This window comes from Salvelinus alpinus, chromosome 21, assembly GCF_045679555.1.
Source record: "Salvelinus alpinus chromosome 21, SLU_Salpinus.1, whole genome shotgun sequence".
NCBI classification, from domain to species: domain Eukaryota; kingdom Metazoa; phylum Chordata; class Actinopteri; order Salmoniformes; family Salmonidae; genus Salvelinus; species Salvelinus alpinus.
The window spans coordinates 41815927-41836206 of record NC_092106.1 but is presented as its reverse complement, the minus strand read 5'-3'; the positions used below and the strand labels follow the sequence as shown (position 1 = coordinate 41836206).

At 44.6% G+C, this 20280-nt stretch overlaps 1 protein-coding gene across 1 annotated transcript in view; it reads left to right on the top strand.

Moving 5' to 3' along the window:
• The window catches only part of cntn5 (contactin 5), a 493785-nt gene that overhangs the window by 301882 nt on the left and 171623 nt on the right, over positions 1-20280 (top strand). Inside the window, exon 6 of the mRNA XM_071358202.1 lies at positions 9000-9095. Coding sequence (XP_071214303.1) covers positions 9000-9095 — 96 coding nt within the window. The remainder of the gene's footprint in view (positions 1-8999; positions 9096-20280) is intronic.

Genomic DNA, 20280 nt, shown 5'->3' with positions numbered 1-20280 from the left:
ATGTGAAGGATGACCTTAGTAATGGTTAGCCTGGTGTTATGTCTCATGTGAAGGATGACCTTAGTAATGGTTAGCCTGCTGTTATGTCTCATGTGAAGGCTGACCTTAGTAATGGTTAGCCTGTTATGTCTCATGTGAAGGCTGACCTTAGTAATGGTTATCCTGTTGTTATGTCTCATGTGAAGGATGACCTTAGTAATGGTTAGCCTGTTATGTCTCATGTGAAGGATGACCTTAGTAATGGTTAGCCTGTTGTTATGTCTCATGTGAAGGATGACCTTAGTAATGGTTAGCCTGGTGTTATGTCTCATGTGAAGGATGACCTTAGTAATGGTTAGCCTGCTGTTATGTCTCATGTGAAGGCTGACCTTAGTAATGGTTAGCCTGTTATGTCTCATGTGAAGGATGACCTTAGTAATGGTTATCCTGGTGTTATGTCTCATGTGAAGGATGACCTTAGTAATGGTTAGCCTGTTATGTCTCATGTGAAGGATGACCTTAGTAATGGTTAGCCTGTTGTTATGTCTCATGTGAAGGATGACCTTAGTAATGGTTAGCCTGGTGTTATGTCTCATGTGAAGGATGACCTTAGTAATGGTTAGCCTGTTATGTCTCATGTGAAGGATGACCTTAGTAATGGTTATCCTGTTGTTATGTCTCATGTGAAGGATGACCTTAGTAATGGTTAGCCTGTTGTTCTGTCTCATGTGAAGGATGACCTTAGTAATGGTTAGCCTGTTATGTCTCATGTGAAGGATGACCTTAGTAATGGTTAGCCTGGTGTTATGTCTCATGTGAAGGATGACCTTAGTAATGGTTATCCTGGTGTTATGTCTCATGTGAAGGATGACCTTAGTAATGGTTAGCCTGTTATGTCTCATGTGAAGGATGACCTTCGTAATGGTTGTTTACAATCCGCCTGTTGACAGATAGAACACAGACTCAAGTCTCTTCATACAAACAATCAACTTTTACAAGCAATTTACACGTTATGGTGGAAAACCCTGCTTCACTTGGATGGCAGAGTGCCACTGAATTGTAGACTATGGAGCATCCCAAATGGCACACTCTTTACTAAATAGTGCACTACTTTTAACCAGAGCCCTGTGGAATAGCTTGCGATTTGGGACGCAACCTACACAGATTGGTGATTGCAGAATCGTAATGTGATTGGTCACTTGAGTAGAGGAGCCGTGTCTTGTGTCCTTATACATGATTTAATCATAGCTTTTATGTAGATACTATTAATCTACATATTTATCCAAAGTTGTTTTCTTAAAATCCAAGCCCTCAAAGGGTCAACCAACTAACAGTGATACAGTGTGTATTGTGTCAGGATGTATTGTGTGTGTTTGCCATTCGGCCTGTGTATTGTATAGGAGTTCAGCCCTGCTGCTACTGGTGCTGGTCCAACTAAGGAATGGAACGACATTGATAGATCATAGACCCTATCTGTAATACAGAACTGTAATATGAATTGGGATGTCCAAGAACCTTTTCCCTGTATTGGAACCATGTTCCCTGTATAGGAACCCTATTATCTGTATAGGAACCTTATTCCCTGTTTTGGAACCATGTTCCCTGTATAGGAACCCTATTATCTGTATAGGAACCTTATTCCCTGTTTTGGAACCATGTTCCCTGTATATGGACCATGTTCCCTGTATTGGAACCGTATTCCCTGTATAGGAACCCTGTTCCCTGTATAGGAACCTTATTCCCTGTTTTGGAACCATGTTCCCTGTATATGGACCATGTTCCCTGTATTGGAACCGTATTCCCTGTATAGGAACCCTGTTCCCTGTATAGGAACCATATTATCTGTATAGGAACCGTATTCCCTGTATAGGAACCCTGTTCCCTGTATAGGAACCCTATTATCTGTATAGGAACCCTGTTCCCTGTATAGGAACCGTATTCCCTGTAAAGGAACCCTGTTCCCTGTATAGGAACCATGTTCCCTGTATAGGAACCCTGTTATCTGTATAGGAACCCTGTTCCCTGTATAGGAACCCTGTTCCCTGTATAGGAACCCTATTATCTGTATAGGAACCCTGTTCCCTGTATAGGAACCCTGTTCCCTGTATAGGAACCTTATTATCTGTATAGGAACCCTATTATCTGTATAGGAACCCTGTTCCCTGTATAGGAACCGTATTATCTGTATAGGAACCCTGTTCCCTGTATAGGAACCCTATTATCTGTATAGGAACCATGTTCCCTGTATAGGAACCGTATTATCTGTATAGGATCCCTGTTCCCTGTATAAGAACCCTATTATCTGTATAGGAACCCTGTTCCCTGTATAGGAACCCTGTTCCCTGTATAGGAACCCTGTTCCCTGTATAGGAACCCTATTATCTGTATAGGAACCCTGTTCCCTGTATAGGAACCCTGTTCCCTGTATAGGAACCCTGTTCCCTGTATAGGAACCGTATTATCTGTATAGGAACCCTGTTCCCTGTATAGGAACCCTGTTCCCTGTAAAGGAACCCTGTTCCCTGTATAGGAACCCTATTATCTGTATAGGAACCCTGTTCCCTGTATAGGAACCCTATTATCTGTATAGGAACCCTATTATCTGTATAGGAACCCTGTTCCCTGTATAGGAACCCTTTTATCTGTATAGGAACCCTATTATCTGTATAGGAACCCTGTTCCCTGTATAGGAACCCTGTTCCCTGTATAGGAACCCTGTTCCCTGTATAGGAACCCTATTATCTGTATAGGAACCCTGTTCCCTGTATAGGAACCCTATTCCCTGTAAAGGAACCCTGTTCCCTGTATAGGAACCCTATTATCTGTATAGGAACCCTGTTCCCTGTATAGGAACCGTATTCCCTGTAAAGGAACCCTGTTCCCTATATAGGAACCCTGTTCCCTGTATAGGAACCCTATTATCTGTATAGGAACCCTGTTCCCTGTATAGGAACCCTGTTCCCTGTATAGGAACCTTATTATCTGTATAGGAACCCTATTATCTGTATAGGAACCCTGTTCCCTGTATAGGAACCGTATTATCTGTATAGGAACCCTGTTCCCTGTATAGGAACCCTATTATCTGTATAGGAACCTTGTTCCCTGTATAGGAACCCTGTTCCCTGTATAGGGACCTTATTATCTGTATAGGAACCCTATTATCTGTATAGGAACCCTGTTCCCTGTATAGGAACCCTATTATCTGTATAGGAACCCTATTATCTGTATAGGAACCCTGTTCCCTGTATAGGAACCCTGTTCCCTGTATAGGAACCCTATTATCTGTATAGGAACCCTGTTCCCTGTATAGGAACCTTATTATCTGTATAGGAACCCTGTTATCTGTATAGGAACCCTATTATCTCTATAGGAACCCTGTTCCCTGTATAGGAACCCTGTTCCCTGTATAGGAACCCTGTTCCCTGTATAGGAACCCTATTATCTGTATAGGAACCCTGTTCCCTGTATAGGAACCCTATTATCTGTATAGGAACCCTGTTCCCTGTATAGGAACCCTATTATCTGTATAGGAACCCTGTTTCCTGTATAGGAACCCTATTATCTGTATAGGAACCCTATTATCTGTATAGGAACCCTGTTCCCTGTATAGGAACCCTATTATCTGTATAGGAACCCTGTTCCCTGTATAGGAACCCTATTATCTGTATAGGAACCCTGTTCCCTGTATAGGAACCCTGTTCCCTGTATAGGAACCCTGTTCCCTGTATAGGAACCCTATTATCTGTATAGAAACCCTGTTCCCTGTATAGGAACCCTGTTCCCTTTATAGGAACCTTATTATCTGTATAGGAACCCTATTATCTGTATAGGAACCCTGTTCCCTGTATAGGAACCGTATTATCTGTATAGGAACCCTGTTCCCTGTATAGGAACCCTATTATCTGTATAGGAACCTTGTTCCCTGTATAGGAACCCTGTTCCCTGTATAGGAACCTTATTATCTGTATAGGAACCCTATTATCTGTATAGGAACCCTGTTCCCTGTATAGGAACCCTATTATCTGTATAGGAACCCTATTATCTGTATAGGAACCCTGTTCCCTGTATAGGAACCCTGTTCCCTGTATAGGAACCCTATTATCTGTATAGGAACCCTGTTCCCTGTATAGGAACCCTGTTCCCTGTATAGGAACCTTATTATCTGTATAGGAACCCTGTTATCTGTATAGGAACCCTATTATCTCTATAGGAACCCTGTTCCCTGTATAGGAACCCTGTTCCCTGTATTGGAACCCTGTTCCCTGTATAGGAACCCTATTATCTGTATAGGGACCCTGTTCCCTGTATAGGAACCCTGTTCCCTGTATAGGAACCCTATTATCTGTATAGGAACCCTGTTCCCTGTATAGGAACCCTATTATCTGTATAGGAACCCTGTTCCCTGTATAGGAACCCTGTTCCCTGTATAGGAACCCTGATCCCTGCATAGGAACCCTCTTATCTGTATAGGAACCCTGTTCCCTGTATAGGAACCCTGTTCCCTGTATAGGAACCCTATTATCTGTATAGGAACCCTGTTCCCTGTATAGGAACCCTATTATCTGTATAGGAACCCTATTATCTGTATAGGAACCCTGTTCCCTGTATAGGAACCCTATTATCTGTATAGGAACCCTGTTCCCTGTATAGGAACCCTATTATCTGTATAGGAACCCTGTTCCCTGTATAGGAACCCTGTTCCCTGTATAGGAACCCTATTATCTGTATAGGAACCCTGTTCCCTGTATAGGAACCCTGTTCCCTGTATAGGAACCCTGTTCCCTGTATAGGAACCCTATTATCTGTATAGGAACCCTATTATCTGTATAGGAACCCTGTTCCCTGTATAGGAACCCTGTTCCCTGTATAGGAACCCTGTTCCCTGTAAAGGAACCCTGTTCCCTGTATAGGAACCCTGTTCCCTGTATAGGAACCCTGTTCCCTGTATAGGAACCCTGTTCCCTGTAAAGGAACCCTGTTCCCTGTATAGGAACCCTGTTCCCTGTATAGGAACCCTATTATCTGTATAGGAACCCTATTATCTGTATAGGAACCCTGTTCCCTGTATAGGAACCCTGTTCCCTGTATAGGAACCGTATTCCCTGTATAGGAACCCTGTTCCCTATATAGGAACCATGTTCCCTGTATAGGAACCCTGTTCCCTGTAAAGGAACCCTGTTCCCTGTATAGGAACCCTGTTCCCTGTATAGGAACCCTGTTCCCTGTATAGGAACCGTATTCCCTGTATAGGAACCTTATTCCCTGTATAGGAACCCTGTTCCCTGTAAAGGAACCCTGTTCCCTGTATAGGAACCCTGTTCCCTGTATAGGAACCCTATTATCTGTATAGGAACCCTGTTCCCTGTATAGGAACCCTATTATCTGTATAGGAACCCTATTATCTGTATAGGAACCCTGTTCCCTGTATAGGAACCCCATTATCTGTATAGGAACCCTGTTCCCTGTATAGGAACCCTATTATCTGTATAGGAACCCTGTACCCTGTATAGGAACCCTGTTCCCTGTATAGTTACCCTATTATCTGTATAGGAACCCTATTATCTGTATAGGAACCATGTTCCCTGTATAGGAACCCTGTTCCCTGTATAGGAACCCTGTTCCCTGTATAGGAACCCTATTATCTGTATAGGAACCCTATTATCTGTATAGGAACCCTGTTCCCTGTATAGGAACCCTGTTCCCTATAAAGGAACCCTGTTCCCTGTATAGGAACCCTGTTCCCTGTATAGGAACCCTATTATCTGTATAGGAACCCTATTATCTGTATAGGAACCCTGTTCCCTGTATAGGAACCCTGTTCCCTGTATAGGAACCGTATTCCCTGTATAGGAACCTTATTCCCTGTATAGGAACCTTATTCCCTGTATAGGAACCCTGTTCCCTGTAAAGGAACCCTGTTCCCTGTATAGGAACCCTGTTCCCTGTATAGGAACCCTGTTCCCTGTATAGGAACCGTATTCCCTGTATAGGAACCCTGTTCCCTGTAAAGGAACCCTGTTCCCTGTATAGGAACCCTGTCCCCTGTAAAGGAACCCTGTTCCCTGTATAGGAACCCTGTTCCCTGTATAGGAACCCTGTTCCCTGTATAGGAACCGTATTCCCTGTATAGGAACCCTGTTCCCTTTAAAGGAACCCTGTTCCCTGTAAAGGAACCCTGTTCCCTGTGTAGGAACCCTGTTCCCTGTAAAGGAACCCTGTTCCCTGTATAGGAACCCTGTTCCCTGTATAGGAACCCTGTTCCCTGTATAGGGTGTAATTTGGGACACAGCCAAGGAAGCAGAGAGCCAATGGAATGGTGTCTACTCTAAACACCAATTCATGTGTTGAATTGATCTCTGACCTGAGTCAACAGATCTTATATAGACTAACCAGGGGTGTGTCCTTTGAAAGTCACCAGGGGTGTGTCCTTTGAAAGTAACCAGGGGTGTGTCCTTTGAAAGTAACCAGGGGTGTGTCCTTTGAAAGTAACCAGGGGTTCGTCCTTTGAACGTAACCAGGGGTGCGTCCTTTGAACGTAACCAGGGGTGCGTCCTTTGAAAGTAACCAGGGGTGTGTCCTTAGAAAGTAACCAGGGGTGTGTCCTTAGAAAGTAACCAGGGGTGTGTCCTTAGAAAGTAACCAGGGGTGTGTCCTTTGAAAGTAACCAGGGGTTCGTCCTTTGAAAGTAACCAGGGGTGCGTCCTTTGAAAGTATCCAGGGGTTCGTCCTTTGAAAGTAACCAGGGGTGTCTCCTTAGAAAGTAACCAGGGGTGTGTCCTTAGAAAGTAACCAGGGGTTTGTCCTTTGAAAGTAACCAGGGGTGCGTCCTTTGAAAGTATCCAGGGGTTCGTCCTTTGAAAGTAACCAGGGGTGTCTCCTTAGAAAGTAACCAGGGGTGTGTCCTTAGAAAGTAACCAGGGGTGCGTCCTTTGAACGTAACCAGGGGTGCGTCCTTAGAAAATAACCAGGGGTGTGTCCTTTGAAAGTAACCAGGGGTTCGTCCTTTGAAAGTATCCAGGGGTGTCTCCTTAGAAAGTAACCAGGGGTTCGTCCTTTGAAAGTATCCAGGGGTGTCTCCTTAGAAAGTAACCAGGAGTGTGTCCTTTGAAAGTAACCAGGAGTGTGTCCTTACAAAGTAACCAGGGGTGTGTCCTTTGAAAGTAACCAGGAGTGTGTCCTTAGAAAGTAACCAGGGGTGTGTCCTTAGAAAGTAACCAGGGGTGTGTCCTTACAAAGTAACCAGGGGTGTGTCCTTAGAAAGTAACCAGGGGTGTGTCCTTAGAAACTGTTGCAGCAGTTATTAGTTATTGATGACCCAGACACAGACCCTCAGTAGAACAGTAAACTGTGTTAGTTATTGATGACCCAGACACAGACCCTCAGTAGAACAGTAAACTGTGTTAGTTATTGATGACCCAGACACAGACCCTCAGTAGAACAGTAACGTGTATTAGTTATTGATGACCCAGACACAGACCCTCAGTAGAACAGTAAACTGTGTTAGTTATTGATGACCCAGACACAGACCCTCAGTAGAACAGTAAACTGTGTTAGTTATTGATGACCCAGACACAGACCCTCAGTAGAACAGTAAACTGTGTTAGTTATTGATGACCCAGACACAGACCCTCAGTAGAACAGTAACGTGTATTAGTTATTGATGACCCAGACACAGACCCTCAGTAGAACAGTAAACTGTGTTAGTTATTGATGACCCAGACACAGACCCTCAGTAGAACAGTAACGTGTATTAGTTAATGATGACCCAGACACAGACCCTCAGTAGAACAGTAACGTGTATTAGTTAATGATGACCCAGACACAGACCCTCAGTAGAACAGTAAACTGTGTTAGTTATTGATGACCCAGACACAGATGATAGATCGTCAGACAATTGTCTGGCGGCGGTACGACTGGGTTATCGAGAGACATAACGCAACTCGGTACAACAAGCTAAAAGCTGCAGAGATTATTTTGAAACTCACCCTGGTTGTATGATACCACTATCTAACTGTGTAGAATAGCATTGTAAATACATGTAGCTGTGCAGAATAGCATTGTAAATACATGTAGCTGTGCAGAATAGCATTGTAAATAACTGTAGCTGTGTAGAATAGCATTGTAAATAAATGTAGCTGTGTAGAATAACATTGTAAATAAATGTAGCTGTGTAGAATAGCATTGTAAATAACTGTAGCTGTGCAGAATAGCATTGTAAATAACTGTAGCTGTCTAGAATAGCATTGTAAATAACGGTAGCTGTGCAGAATAGCATTGTAAATAACGGTAACTGTGTAGAATAGCATTGTAAATAACTGTAGCTGTGGGGACATCGATGCGCTAACTGTGTAGAATAGCATTGTAAGTAACTGTAGCTGTGGGGACATCGATGCGCTAACTGTGTAGAATAGCATTGTAAATAACTGTAGCTGTGGGGACATCGATGCGCTAACTGTGAAGAATAGCATTGTAAATAACTGTAGCTGTGGGGACATCGATGCGCTAACTGTGTAGAATAGCATTGTAAATAACTGTAGCTGTGGGGACATCGATGCGCTAACTGTGTAGAATAGCATTGTAAATAACTGTAGCTGTGGGGACATCGATGCACTAACTGTGTAGAATAGCATTGTAAATAACTGTAGCTGTGGGGACATCGATGCGCTAACTGTGTAGAATAGCATTGTAAATAACTGTAGCTGTGGGGACATCGATGCGCTAACTGTGTAGAATAGCATTGTAAATAACTGTAACTGTGTAGAATAGCATTGTAAATAACTGTAGCTGTGTAGAATAGCATTGTAAATAACTTTAACTGTGTAGAATAGCATTGTAAATAACTTTAACTGTGTACAATAACATTGTAAATAACTGTAGCTGTGTAGAATAGCATTGTACATAACTTTAACTGTGTACAATAACATTGTAAATAACTTTAACTGTGTACAATAACATTGTAAATAACTTTAACTGTGTAGAATAGCAAATATTAATGCTGTTAATATTGTTGTTGTTTCCAGATCTGGGATCCTTCAGTGGGAGGACGAGAGGAGGCGTGTCTGTAAGGGAAGGACAAGGAGTGGTGCTCATGTGTACCCCTCCACCTCATTCACCAGGTAAGACCCTGACCCCTAACCCCTAACCCTTAACCCCTAACCCTCCTCATGTGTACCCCTCCACCTCATTCACCAGGTAAGACCCTGACCCTTAACCCTTAACCCTTAACCCCTAACCCTTAACCCCTAACCCTCCTCATGTGTACCCCTCCACCTCATTCACCAGGTAAGATCCTAACCCTTAACCCCTAACCCGTAACCCCTAACCCTCCTCATGTGTACCCCTCCACCTCATTCACCAGGTAAGACCCTGACCCTTAACCCTTAACCCTTAACCCCTAACCCTTAACCCCTAACCCTCCTCATGTGTACCCCTCCACCTCATTCACCAGGTAAGATCCTAACCCTTAACCCCTAACCCTTAACCCCTAACCCTCCTCATGTGTACCCCTCCACCTCATTCACCAGGTAAGACCCTGACCCTTAACCCTTAACCATTAACCCCTAACCCTTAACCCCTAACCCTCCTCATGTGTACCCCTCCACCTCATTCACCAGGTAAGATCCTAACCCTTAACCCCTAACCCTTAACCCCTAACCCTCCTCATGTGTACCCCTCCACCTCATTCACCAGGTAAGACCCTGACCCTTAACCCTTAACCCTTAACCCCTAACCCTTAACCCCTAACCCTCCTCATGTGTACCCCTCCACCTCATTCACCAGGTAAGACCCTGACCCTTAACCCTTAACCCTTAACCCCTAACCCTTAACCCCTAACCCTCCTCATGTGTACCCCTCCACCTCATTCACCAGGTAAGACCCTGACCCTTAACCCTTAACCCTTAACCCCTAACCCTTAACCCCTAACCCTCCTCATGTGTACCCCTCCACCTCATTCACCAGGTAAGATCCTAACCCTTAACCCCTAACCCTTAACCCCTAACCCTCCTCATGTGTACCCCTCCACCTCATTCACCAGGTAAGACCCTGACCCTTAACCCTTAACCCTTAACCCCTAACCCTTAACCCCTAACCCTCCTCATGTGTACCCCTCCACCTCATTCACCAGGTAATATTTCCCTCATCATATCTAGCACACCTATTAAGGCTAAACTGGAAAATGAGTGCATGCGTGTTGTTACGATATCTCTGTATCAATACTTTGTAAGCATCCTTCTCCTATTGTAGCTTAATGTATTGACCGCAATAACAACACGGATTAAATAAATGAACCAAATAGGAGTTCAGTATTGTATTGCTCTGTACTTTCTCTCACTGAACCGTAACTGAGACTGTAGAAACATGAGCTGCACCTTAAGAACCCCTTAAGGTCTGAGGGCCCGGGGATGGGTTCTACTAAGCTGTATGGAATTGGGCCCGGGGATGGGTTCTACTAAGCTGTATGGAATTGGGCCCGGGGATGGGTTCTACTAAGCTGTATGGAATTGGGCCCGGGGATGGGTTCTACTAAGCTATATGGAATTGGGCCCGGGGAGGGGTTCTACTAAGCTATATGGAATTGGGCCCGGGGATGGGTTCTACTAAGGTATATGGAATTGGGCCCGGGGAGGGGTTCTACTAAGGTACTCTGTTCTACTAAGCTATATGGAATTGGGCCCGGGAGGGGTTCTACTAAGGTACTAGGTTCTACTAAGCTATATGGAATTGGGCCCGGGGATGGGTTCTACTAAGGTACTAAGGTTCTACTAAGCTATATGGAATTGGGCCCGGGAGGGGTTCTACTAAGGTACTAGGTTCTACTAAGCTATATGGAATTGGGCCCGGGGATGGGTTCTACTAAGCTGTATGGAATTGGGCCCGGGGATGGGTTCTACTAAGCTATATGGAATTGGGCCCGGGGAGGGGTTCTACTAAGCTATATGGAATTGGGCCCGGGGATGGGTTCTACTAAGGTACTCTGTTCTACTAAGCTATATGGAATTGGGCCCGGGAGGGGTTCTACTAAGGTACTAGGTTCTACTAAGCTATATGGAATTGGGCCCGGGGATGGGTTCTACTAAGGTACTAAGGTTCTACTAAGCTATATGGAATTGGGCCCGGGAGGGGTTCTACTAAGGTACTAGGTTCTACTAAGCTATATGGAATTGGGCCCGGGGAGGGGTTCTTCTAAGGAACTAGGTTCTACTAAGCTATATGGAATTGGGCCCGGGGAGAGGTTCTACTAAGGTATATGGAATTGGGCCCGGGGAGGGGTTCTACTAAGGAACTAGGTTCTACTAAGCTATATGGAATTGGGCCCGGGGAGGGGTTCTACTAAGGTACTAGGTTCTACTAATCTATATGGAATTGGGCCCGGGGAGGGGTTCTACTAATCTATATGGAATTGGGCCCGGGGAGGGGTTCTACTAAGCTATATGGAATTGGGCCCGGGGAGGGGTTCTACTAATCTATATGGAATTGGGCCCGGGGAGGGGTTCTACTAATCTATATGGAATTGGGCCCGGGGAGGGGTTCTACTAAGGTACTCTGTTCTACTAAGCTATATGGAATTGGGCCCGGGGATGGGTTCTACTAAGGTACTAGGTTCTACTAATCTATATGGAATTGGGCCCGGGGAGGGGTTCTACTAAGGTACTAGGTTCTACTAAGCTATATGGAATTGGGCCCGGGGATGGGTTCTACTAAGTTATATGGAATTGGGCCCGGGGAGGGGTTCTACTAAGGTACTAGGTTATACTAAGCTATATGGAATTGTTTTATGATGGTCATAACAAGCATCATTTAGCTATTTGATTTGGAATTTTACGACCCCTGTAGGTATAATATATATATATATATATATATATATATATATATATATATATATATATATATATAATAGCAGTAAGGACTATCTGTTTTTCCATGTGTTTCTATTGGCTATATACAGTGGGGCAAAAAAGTATTTAGTCAGCCACCAATTGTGCAAGTTCTCCCACTTAAAAAGATGAGAGAGGCCTGTAATTTTCATCATAGGTACACTTCAACTATGACAGACAAAATGAGGTAAAAAAATCCAGAAAATCATATTGTAGGATTTTTCATGAATTTATTTGCAAATTATGGTAGAAAATAAGTATTTGGTCACCTACAAACAAGCAAGATTTCTGGCTCTCACAGACCTGTAACTTCTTCTTTAAGAGGCTGCTCTGTCCTCCACTCGTTACCTGTATTAATGGCACCTGTTTGAACTTGTTATCAGTATAAAAGACACCTGTCCACAACCTCAAACAGTCACACTCCAAACTCCACTATGGCCAAGACCAAAGAGCTGTCAAAGGACACCAGAAACAAAATTGTAGACCTGCACCAGGCTGGGAAGACTGAATCTGCAATAGGTAAGCAGCTTGGTTTGAAGAAATCAACTGTGGGAGCAATTATTAGGAAATGGAAGACATACAAGACCACTGATAATCTCCCTCGATCTGGGGCTCCACGCAAGATCTCACCCCGTGGGGTCAAAATGATCACAAGAACGGTGAGCAAAAATCCCAGAACCACACGGGGGGACCTAGTGAATGACCTGCAGAGAGCTGGGACCAAAGTAACAAAGCCTAACATCAGTAACACACTACGCCGCCAGGGACTCAAATCCTGCAGTGCCCCTGCAGTGCCCCTGCTTAAGCCAGTACATGTCCAGGCCCGTCTGAAGTTTGCTAGAGAGCATTTGGATGATCCAGAAGAAGATTGGGAGAATGTCATATGGTCAGATGAAACCAAAATATAACTTTTTGGTAAAAACTCAACTCGTCGTGTTTGGAGGACAAAGAATTCTGAGTTGCATCCAAAGAACACCATACCTACTGTGAAGCATGGGGGTGGAAACATCATGCTTTGGAGCTGTTTTTCTGCAAAGGGACCAGGACGACTGATCCGTGTAAAGGACAGAATGAATTGGGCCATGTATCGTGAGATTTTGAGTGAAAACCTCCTTCCATCAACAAGGGCATTGAAGATCACTCGTGGCTGGGTCTTTCAGCATGACAATGATCCCAAACACACCGCCCGGGCAACGAAGGAGAGGCTTCGTAAGAAGCATTTCAAGGTCCTGGAGTGGCCTAGCCAGTCTCCAGATCTCAACCCAATAGAAAATCTTTGGAGGGAGTTGAAAGTCCGTGTTGCCCAGCAACAGCCCCAAAACATCACTGCTCTAGAGGAGATCTGCATGGAGGAATGGGCCAAAATACCAGCAACAGTGTTTGAAAACCTTGTGAAGACTTACAGAAAACGTTTGACCTCTGTCATTGCCAACAAAGGGTATATAACAAAGTATTGAGATAAACTTTTGTTATTGACCAAATACTTATTTTCCACCATAATTTGCAAATAAATTCATAAAAAATCTTACAATGTGATTTTCTGGATTATTTTTTCTCATTTTGTCTGTCATAATTGAAGTGTACCTATGATGAAAATTACAGGCCTCTCTCATCTTTTTAAGTGGGAGAACTTGCACAATTGGTGGCTGACTAAATACTTTTTTGCCCCACTGTATATATAAATATATATATATATAAATACGTTTATATACTTACTAAAATGATGATGAAACATTGCATTTGGCCATACTGCTATTAGCCAATAGAAACACATTGAATAACAGTCCTTACTGCTATTAGCCAGTAGAAACACATTGAATAACAGATAGTCCTTACTGCTATTAGCCAATAGAAACACATTGAATAACAGATAGTCCTTACTGCTATTAGCCAATAGAAACACACTGAATAACAGACAGTCCTTACTGCTATTAGCCAATAGAAACACATTGAATAACAGATAGTCCTTACTGCTATTAGCCAATAGAAACACATTGAATAACAGACAGTCCTTACTGCTATTAGCCAATAGAAACACATTGAATAACAGACAGTCCTTACTGCTATTAGCCAATAGAAACACATTGAATAACAGACAGTCCTTACTGCTATTAGCCAATATAAACACATTGAACAACAGATAGTCCTTACTGCTATTAGCCAATAGAAACACATTGAATAACAGATAGTCCTTACTGCTATTAGCCAATATAAACACATTGAACAACAGTCCTTACTGCTATTAGCCAATAGAAACACATTGAATAACAGTCCTTAATGCTATTAGCCAATAGAAACATATTGTCAAAACATTTAAAAAAGGAAGTACTTCCATATACACTGACTGTACCAAACATTAAGAACTCCTGCTTTTTCCTTGAAATAGACTGACCAGGTGAATCCAGGTCATGATCCCTTATTGAAATAGACTGACCAGGTGAATCCAGGTTATGATCCCTTATTGAAACAGACTGACCAGGTGAATCCAGGTTATGATCCCTTATTGAAATAGACTGACCAGGTGAATCCAGGTTATGATCCCTTATTGAAACAGACTGACCAGGTGAATCCAGGTTATGATCCCTTATTGAAACAGACTGACCAGGTGAATCCAGGTTATGATCCCTTATTGAAACAGACTGACCAGGTGAATCCAGGTTATGATCCCTTATTGAAACAGACTGACCAGGTGAATCCAGGTTATGATCCCTTATTGAAACAGACTGACCAGGTGAATCCAGGTTATGATCCCTTATTGAAATAGACTGACCAGGTGAATCCAGGTTATGATCCCTTATTGAAACAGACTGACCAGGTGAATCCAGGTTATGATCCCTTATTGAAACAGACTGACCAGGTGAATCCAGGTTATGATCCCTTATTGAAACAGACTGACCAGGTGAATCCAGGTTATGATCCCTTATTGAAACAGACTGACCAGGTGAATCCAGGTTATGATCCCTTATTGAAACAGACTGACCAGGTGAATCCAGGTTATGATCCCTTATTGAAACAGACTGACCAGGTGAATCCAGGTCATGTTCCCTTATTGAAATAGACTGACCAGGTGAATCCAGGTCATGATCCCTTATTGAAATCGACTGACCAGGTGAATCCAGGTCATGATCCCTTATTGAAATCAACTGACCAGGTGAATCCAGGTTATGATCCCTTATTGATTGATGCCACTTGTTAATTCCACTTCGATCAGTGTAGATGAAGAGGAGGAGACGGGTTAAAGAAGGATGTTTAAGCCTTGAGACAATTCAGACATAGATTGTGTCTGTGTGCTGTTCAGAGGGTGAATGGGCAAGACAAAATATTGAAGTGCCTTTGAACGGGGTATAATAGTAGGTGACAGGCACACCGTTTTGTGTCAGGAACTGCAACGCTGCTGGGATTTTTACAATCAACAGTTTCCCGTGTGTATAAAGAATAGTCCACCACCCAAAGGACATCCAACTAACTTGACGCAACTGTTGGAAGCATTGGAGTCAACATGGGCCAGCGTCCCTGTGGAATGCTTTCGACACCTTGTAGAGTCCATCCCCTGACGAATTGAGGCTGTTCTGAAGGCAAAAGGGGTGTGAGGGGGGTTGAAACTCAAAATTAGGAAGATGTTCTTAATGTCTTGTACACTCAGTGTATACTTCCATTCATGTTTTAATCTGGTACCGGGTTACCGTCAGAAGAGTCTTCTGCAGCTTGTGGCAGTCGCAAACGCCCACAAGTCGTTGGGACACTACAGACAGAAGTTGACACCTCAGGTAATACCGACTTCATCTCTAGCTTAAACATTTTAAATTCAGTTTAAACTTTAAATAGCTTAATAAATCTTAAATATCTAGCTTAAACAGATGGATTTTGTTGGGGATTGTTCTGTTAGGCTAAAATACTACAGCCATTTTGTTACTTTTTAATTAATGAACTATACCCATTGATTTATGAATAATGTAACTCATAAATGTGTCAGGAGCGTAGTTCAACCACTGTACCCCATATGAACTCAAAATATCAGCTTTTTTTACTCCAATGTTTTGTAAACAATGTAATTGTAAACAAACACAATATAGCCTCAAAACATGGTTAGAACTATAATTTTGATATCATGGATGGTCAGTCTTTGCATCCATACCTCTGTCTATTAATTTAAGAGTGGTTACATTTCTCCAGGCCCATCTCTCAGCTGTTCACTGTTTCTCCAGGCCCATCCCTCAGCTGTTTACTGTTTCTCCAGGCCCATCTCTCAGCTGTTCACTGTTTCTCCAGGCCCATCTCTCAGCTGTTTACTGTTTCTCCAGGCCCATCTCTCAGCTGTTCACTGTTTCTCCAGGCCCATCTCTCAGCTGTTTACTGTTTCTCCAGGCCCATCTCTCAGCTGTTCACTGTTTCTCCAGGCCCATCCCTCAGCTGTTTACTGTTTCTCCAGGCCCATCTCTCAGCTGTTCACTGTTTCTCCAGGCCCATCCCTCAGCTGTTTACTGTTTCTCCAGGCCCATCTCTCAGCTGTTCACTGTTTCCACAGGCCCATCTCTCAGCTGTTTACTGTTTCTCCAGGCCCATCTCTCAGCTGTTCACTGTTTCTCCAGGCCCATCCCTCAGCTGTTTACTGTTTCTCCAGGCCCATCTCTCAGCTGTTCACTGTTTCTCCAGGCCCATCCCTCAGCTGTTTACTGTTTCTCCAGGCCCATCTCTCAGCTGTTCACTGTTTCTCCAGGCCCATCCCTCAGCTGTTTACTGTTTCTCCAGGCCCATCCCTCAGCTGTTTACTGTTTCTCCAGGCCCATCTCTCAGCTGTTTACTGTTTCTCCAGGCCCATCTCTCAGCTGTTCACTGTTTCTCCAGGCCCATCCCTCAGCTGTTTACTGTTTCTCCAGGCCCATCTCTCAGCTGTTCACTGTTTCTCCAGGCCCATCCCTCAGCTGTTTACTGTTTCTCCAGGCCCATCCCTCAGCTGTTTACTGTTTCTCCAGGCCTATCTCTCAGCTGTTCACTGTTTCTCCAGGCCCATCTCTCAGCTGTTCACTGTTTCTCCAGGCCCATCCCTCAGCTGTTTACTGTTTCTCCAGTCCCATCCCTCAGCTGTTCACTGTTTCTCCAGGCCCATCTCTCAGCTGTTTACTGTTTCTCCAGGCCCATCCCTCAGCTGTTTACTGTTTCTCCAGGCCCATCTCTCAGCTGTTCACTGTTTCCACAGGCCCATCTCTCAGCTGTTTACTGTTTCTCCAGGCCCATCTCTCAGCTGTTCACTGTTTCCACAGGCCCATCCCTCAGCTGTTTACTGTTTCTCCAGGCCCATCCCTCAGCTGTTTACTGTTTATCCAGGCCCATCTCTCAGCTGTTTACTGTTTCTCCAGGCCCATCTCTCAGCTGTTCACTGTTTCCACAGGCCCATCCCTCAGCTGTTTACTGTTTATCCAGGCCCATCCCTCAGCTGTTTACTGTTTCTCCAGGCCCATCTCTCAGCTGTTTACTGTTTCTCCAGGCCCATCTCTCAGCTGTTTACTGTTTCTCCAGGCCCATCCCTCAGCTGTTCACTGTTTCCACAGGCCCATCTCTCAGCTGTTCACTGTTTCCACAGGCCCATCCCTCAGCTGTTCACTGTTTCCACAGGCCCATCTCTCAGCTGTTCACTGTTTCCACAGGCCCATCCCTCAGCTGTTTACTGTTTCTCCAGGCCCATCTCTCAGCTGTTCACTGTTTCCACAGGCCCATCTCTCAGCTGTTTACTGTTTATCCAGGCCCATCTCTCAGCTGTTTACTGTTTCCACAGGCCCATCCCTCAGCTGTTCACTGTTTCCACAGGCCCATCTCTCAGCTGTTTACTGTTTCTCCAGGCCCATCCCTCAGCTGTTTACTGTTTCTCCAGGCCCATCCCTCAGCTGTTCACTGTTTCTCCAGGCCCATCCCTCAGCTGTTTACTGTTTCTCCAGGCCCATCCCTCAGCTGTTCACTGTTTCTCCAGGCCCATCCCTCAGCTGTTCACTGTTTCTCCAGGCCCATCCCTCAGCTGTTCACTGTTTCCACAGGCCCATCCCTCAGCTGTTTACTGTTTCTCCAGGCCCATCTCTCAGCTGTTCACTGTTTCCACAGGCCCATCTCTCAGCTGTTTACTGTTTATCCAGGCCCATCTCTCAGCTGTTTACTGTTTATCCAGGCCCATCTCTCAGCTGTTCACTGTTTCCACAGGCCCATCTCTCAGCTGTTTACTGTTTCTCCAGGCCCATCCCTCAGCTGTTTACTGTTTCTCCAGGCCCATCCCTCAGCTGTTCACTGTTTCTCCAGGCCCATCCCTCAGCTGTTCACTGTTTCTCCAGGCCCATCTCTCAGCTGTTTACTGTTTATCCAGGCCCATCTCTCAGCTGTTCACTGTTTCCACAGGCCCATCTCTCAGCTGTTTACTGTTTCTCCAGGCCCATCCCTCAGCTGTTTACTGTTTCTCCAGGCCCATCCCTCAGCTGTTCACTGTTTCTCCAGGCCCATCCCTCAGCTGTTTACTGTTTCTCCAGGCCCATCCCTCAGCTGTTCACTGTTTCTCCAGGCCCATCCCTCAGCTGTTCACTGTTTCTCCAGGCCCATCCCTCAGCTGTTCACTGTTTCTCCAGGCCCATCTCTCAGCTGTTTACTGTTTATCCAGGCCCATCTCTCAGCTGTTCACTGTTTCCACAAGCCCATCTCTCAGCTGTTTACTGTTTCTCCAGGCCCATCCCTCAGCTGTTTACTGTTTCTCCAGGCCCATCCCTCAGCTGTTCACTGTTTCTCCAGGCCCATCCCTCAGCTGTTCACTGTTTATCCAGGCCCATCCCTCAGCTGTTTACTGTTTCTCCAGGCCCATCTCTCAGCTGTTCACTGTTTCTCCAGGCCCATCTCTCAGCTGTTTACTGTTTCTCCAGGCCCATCTTTCAGCTGTTTACTGTTTCTCCAGGCCTATCTCTCAGCTGTTCACTGTTTCCACAGGCCCATCTCTCAGCTGTTTACTGTTTCTCCAGGCCCATCCCTCAGCTGTTCACTGTTTCTCCAGGCCCATCCCTCAGCTGTTTACTGTTTCTCCAGGCCCATCTCTCAGCTGTTCACTGTTTCTCCAGGCCCATCTCTCAGCTGTTTACTGTTTCTCCAGGCCCATCTTTCAGCTGTTTACTGTTTCTCCAGGCCCATCTTTCAGCTGTTTACTGTTTCTCCAGGCCCATCTCTCAGCTGTTCACTGTTTCTCCAGGCCCATCTTTCAGCTGTTTACTGTTTCTCCAGGCCCATCTTTCAGCTGTTTACTGTTTCTCCAGGCCCATCTTTCAGCTGTTTACTGTTTCTCCAGGCCCATCTTTCAGCTGTTTACTGTTTCTCCAGGCCCATCTCTCAGCTGTTTACTGTTTCTCCAGGCCCATCCCTCAGCTGTTCACTGTTTCTCCAGGCCCATCTCTCAGCTGTTCACTGTTTCCACAGGCCCATCTCTCAGCTGTTCACTGTTTCTCCAGGCCCATCTCTCAGCTGTTCACTGTTTCCACAGGCCCATCTCTCAGCTGTTTACTGTTTCTCCAGGCCCATCTCTCAGCTGTTCACTGTTTCTCCAGGCCCATCTCTCAGCTGTTCACTGTTTCCACAGGCCCATCTCTCAGCTGTTCACTGTTTCTCCAGGCCCATCTCTCAGCTGTTCACTGTTTCTCCAGGCCCATCTCTCAGCTGTTTACTGTTTCTCCAGGCCCATCCCTCAGCTGTTTACCATAAAATAAAAAAAATGTAACTACAGATTGCCACTTTAAAAACCACGGCGCTACTGTTCTTCAATTTGATAAACTCATGGTTACATAAATTGGATTTAGTTGCTGGGTTCTAAAATGCCCATACATCTCTGGTCAAAAGTAGTGCACTATATAGGGAATAGCATGCTATTTGGAACCAAGCTAGTGTTTAGTTCACTTTATAAACGCTTGGCAAGATGAGGATTAACAACAGGAGGATGATTTCTGCTAAACTCAGCCCTCTGCAGCACAGACAAAACAACAGGAGGATGATTTCTGCTAAGCTCAGCCCTCTGCAGCACAGACCAAACAACAGGAGGATGATTTCTGCTAAACTCAGCCCTCTGCAGTGAAGACCAAAGTGCCTTCCAAATGGCACACTATTTTCTAAAAAGTGTACTACTATTGACCAGAGCTGGGCCCTAGTAAAAGTAATGCACTATATATTTTTATTTTATTTAACCTTTATTTAACTAGGCAAGTCAGTTAAGAACAAATTATTATATACAATGACGGCCTACCGGGGAACAGTGGGTTAACTGCCCTGTTCAGCGGTAAAACAACAGATGTTTACCTTGTCAGCTCGGGGGATTCAATCCTGCAAACTTTCAGTTACTGGGCCATCACTCTTACCACTAGGCTACCTGCCGCACCTATACATGTAATATAGTGATATTTAGGATGCATTTATA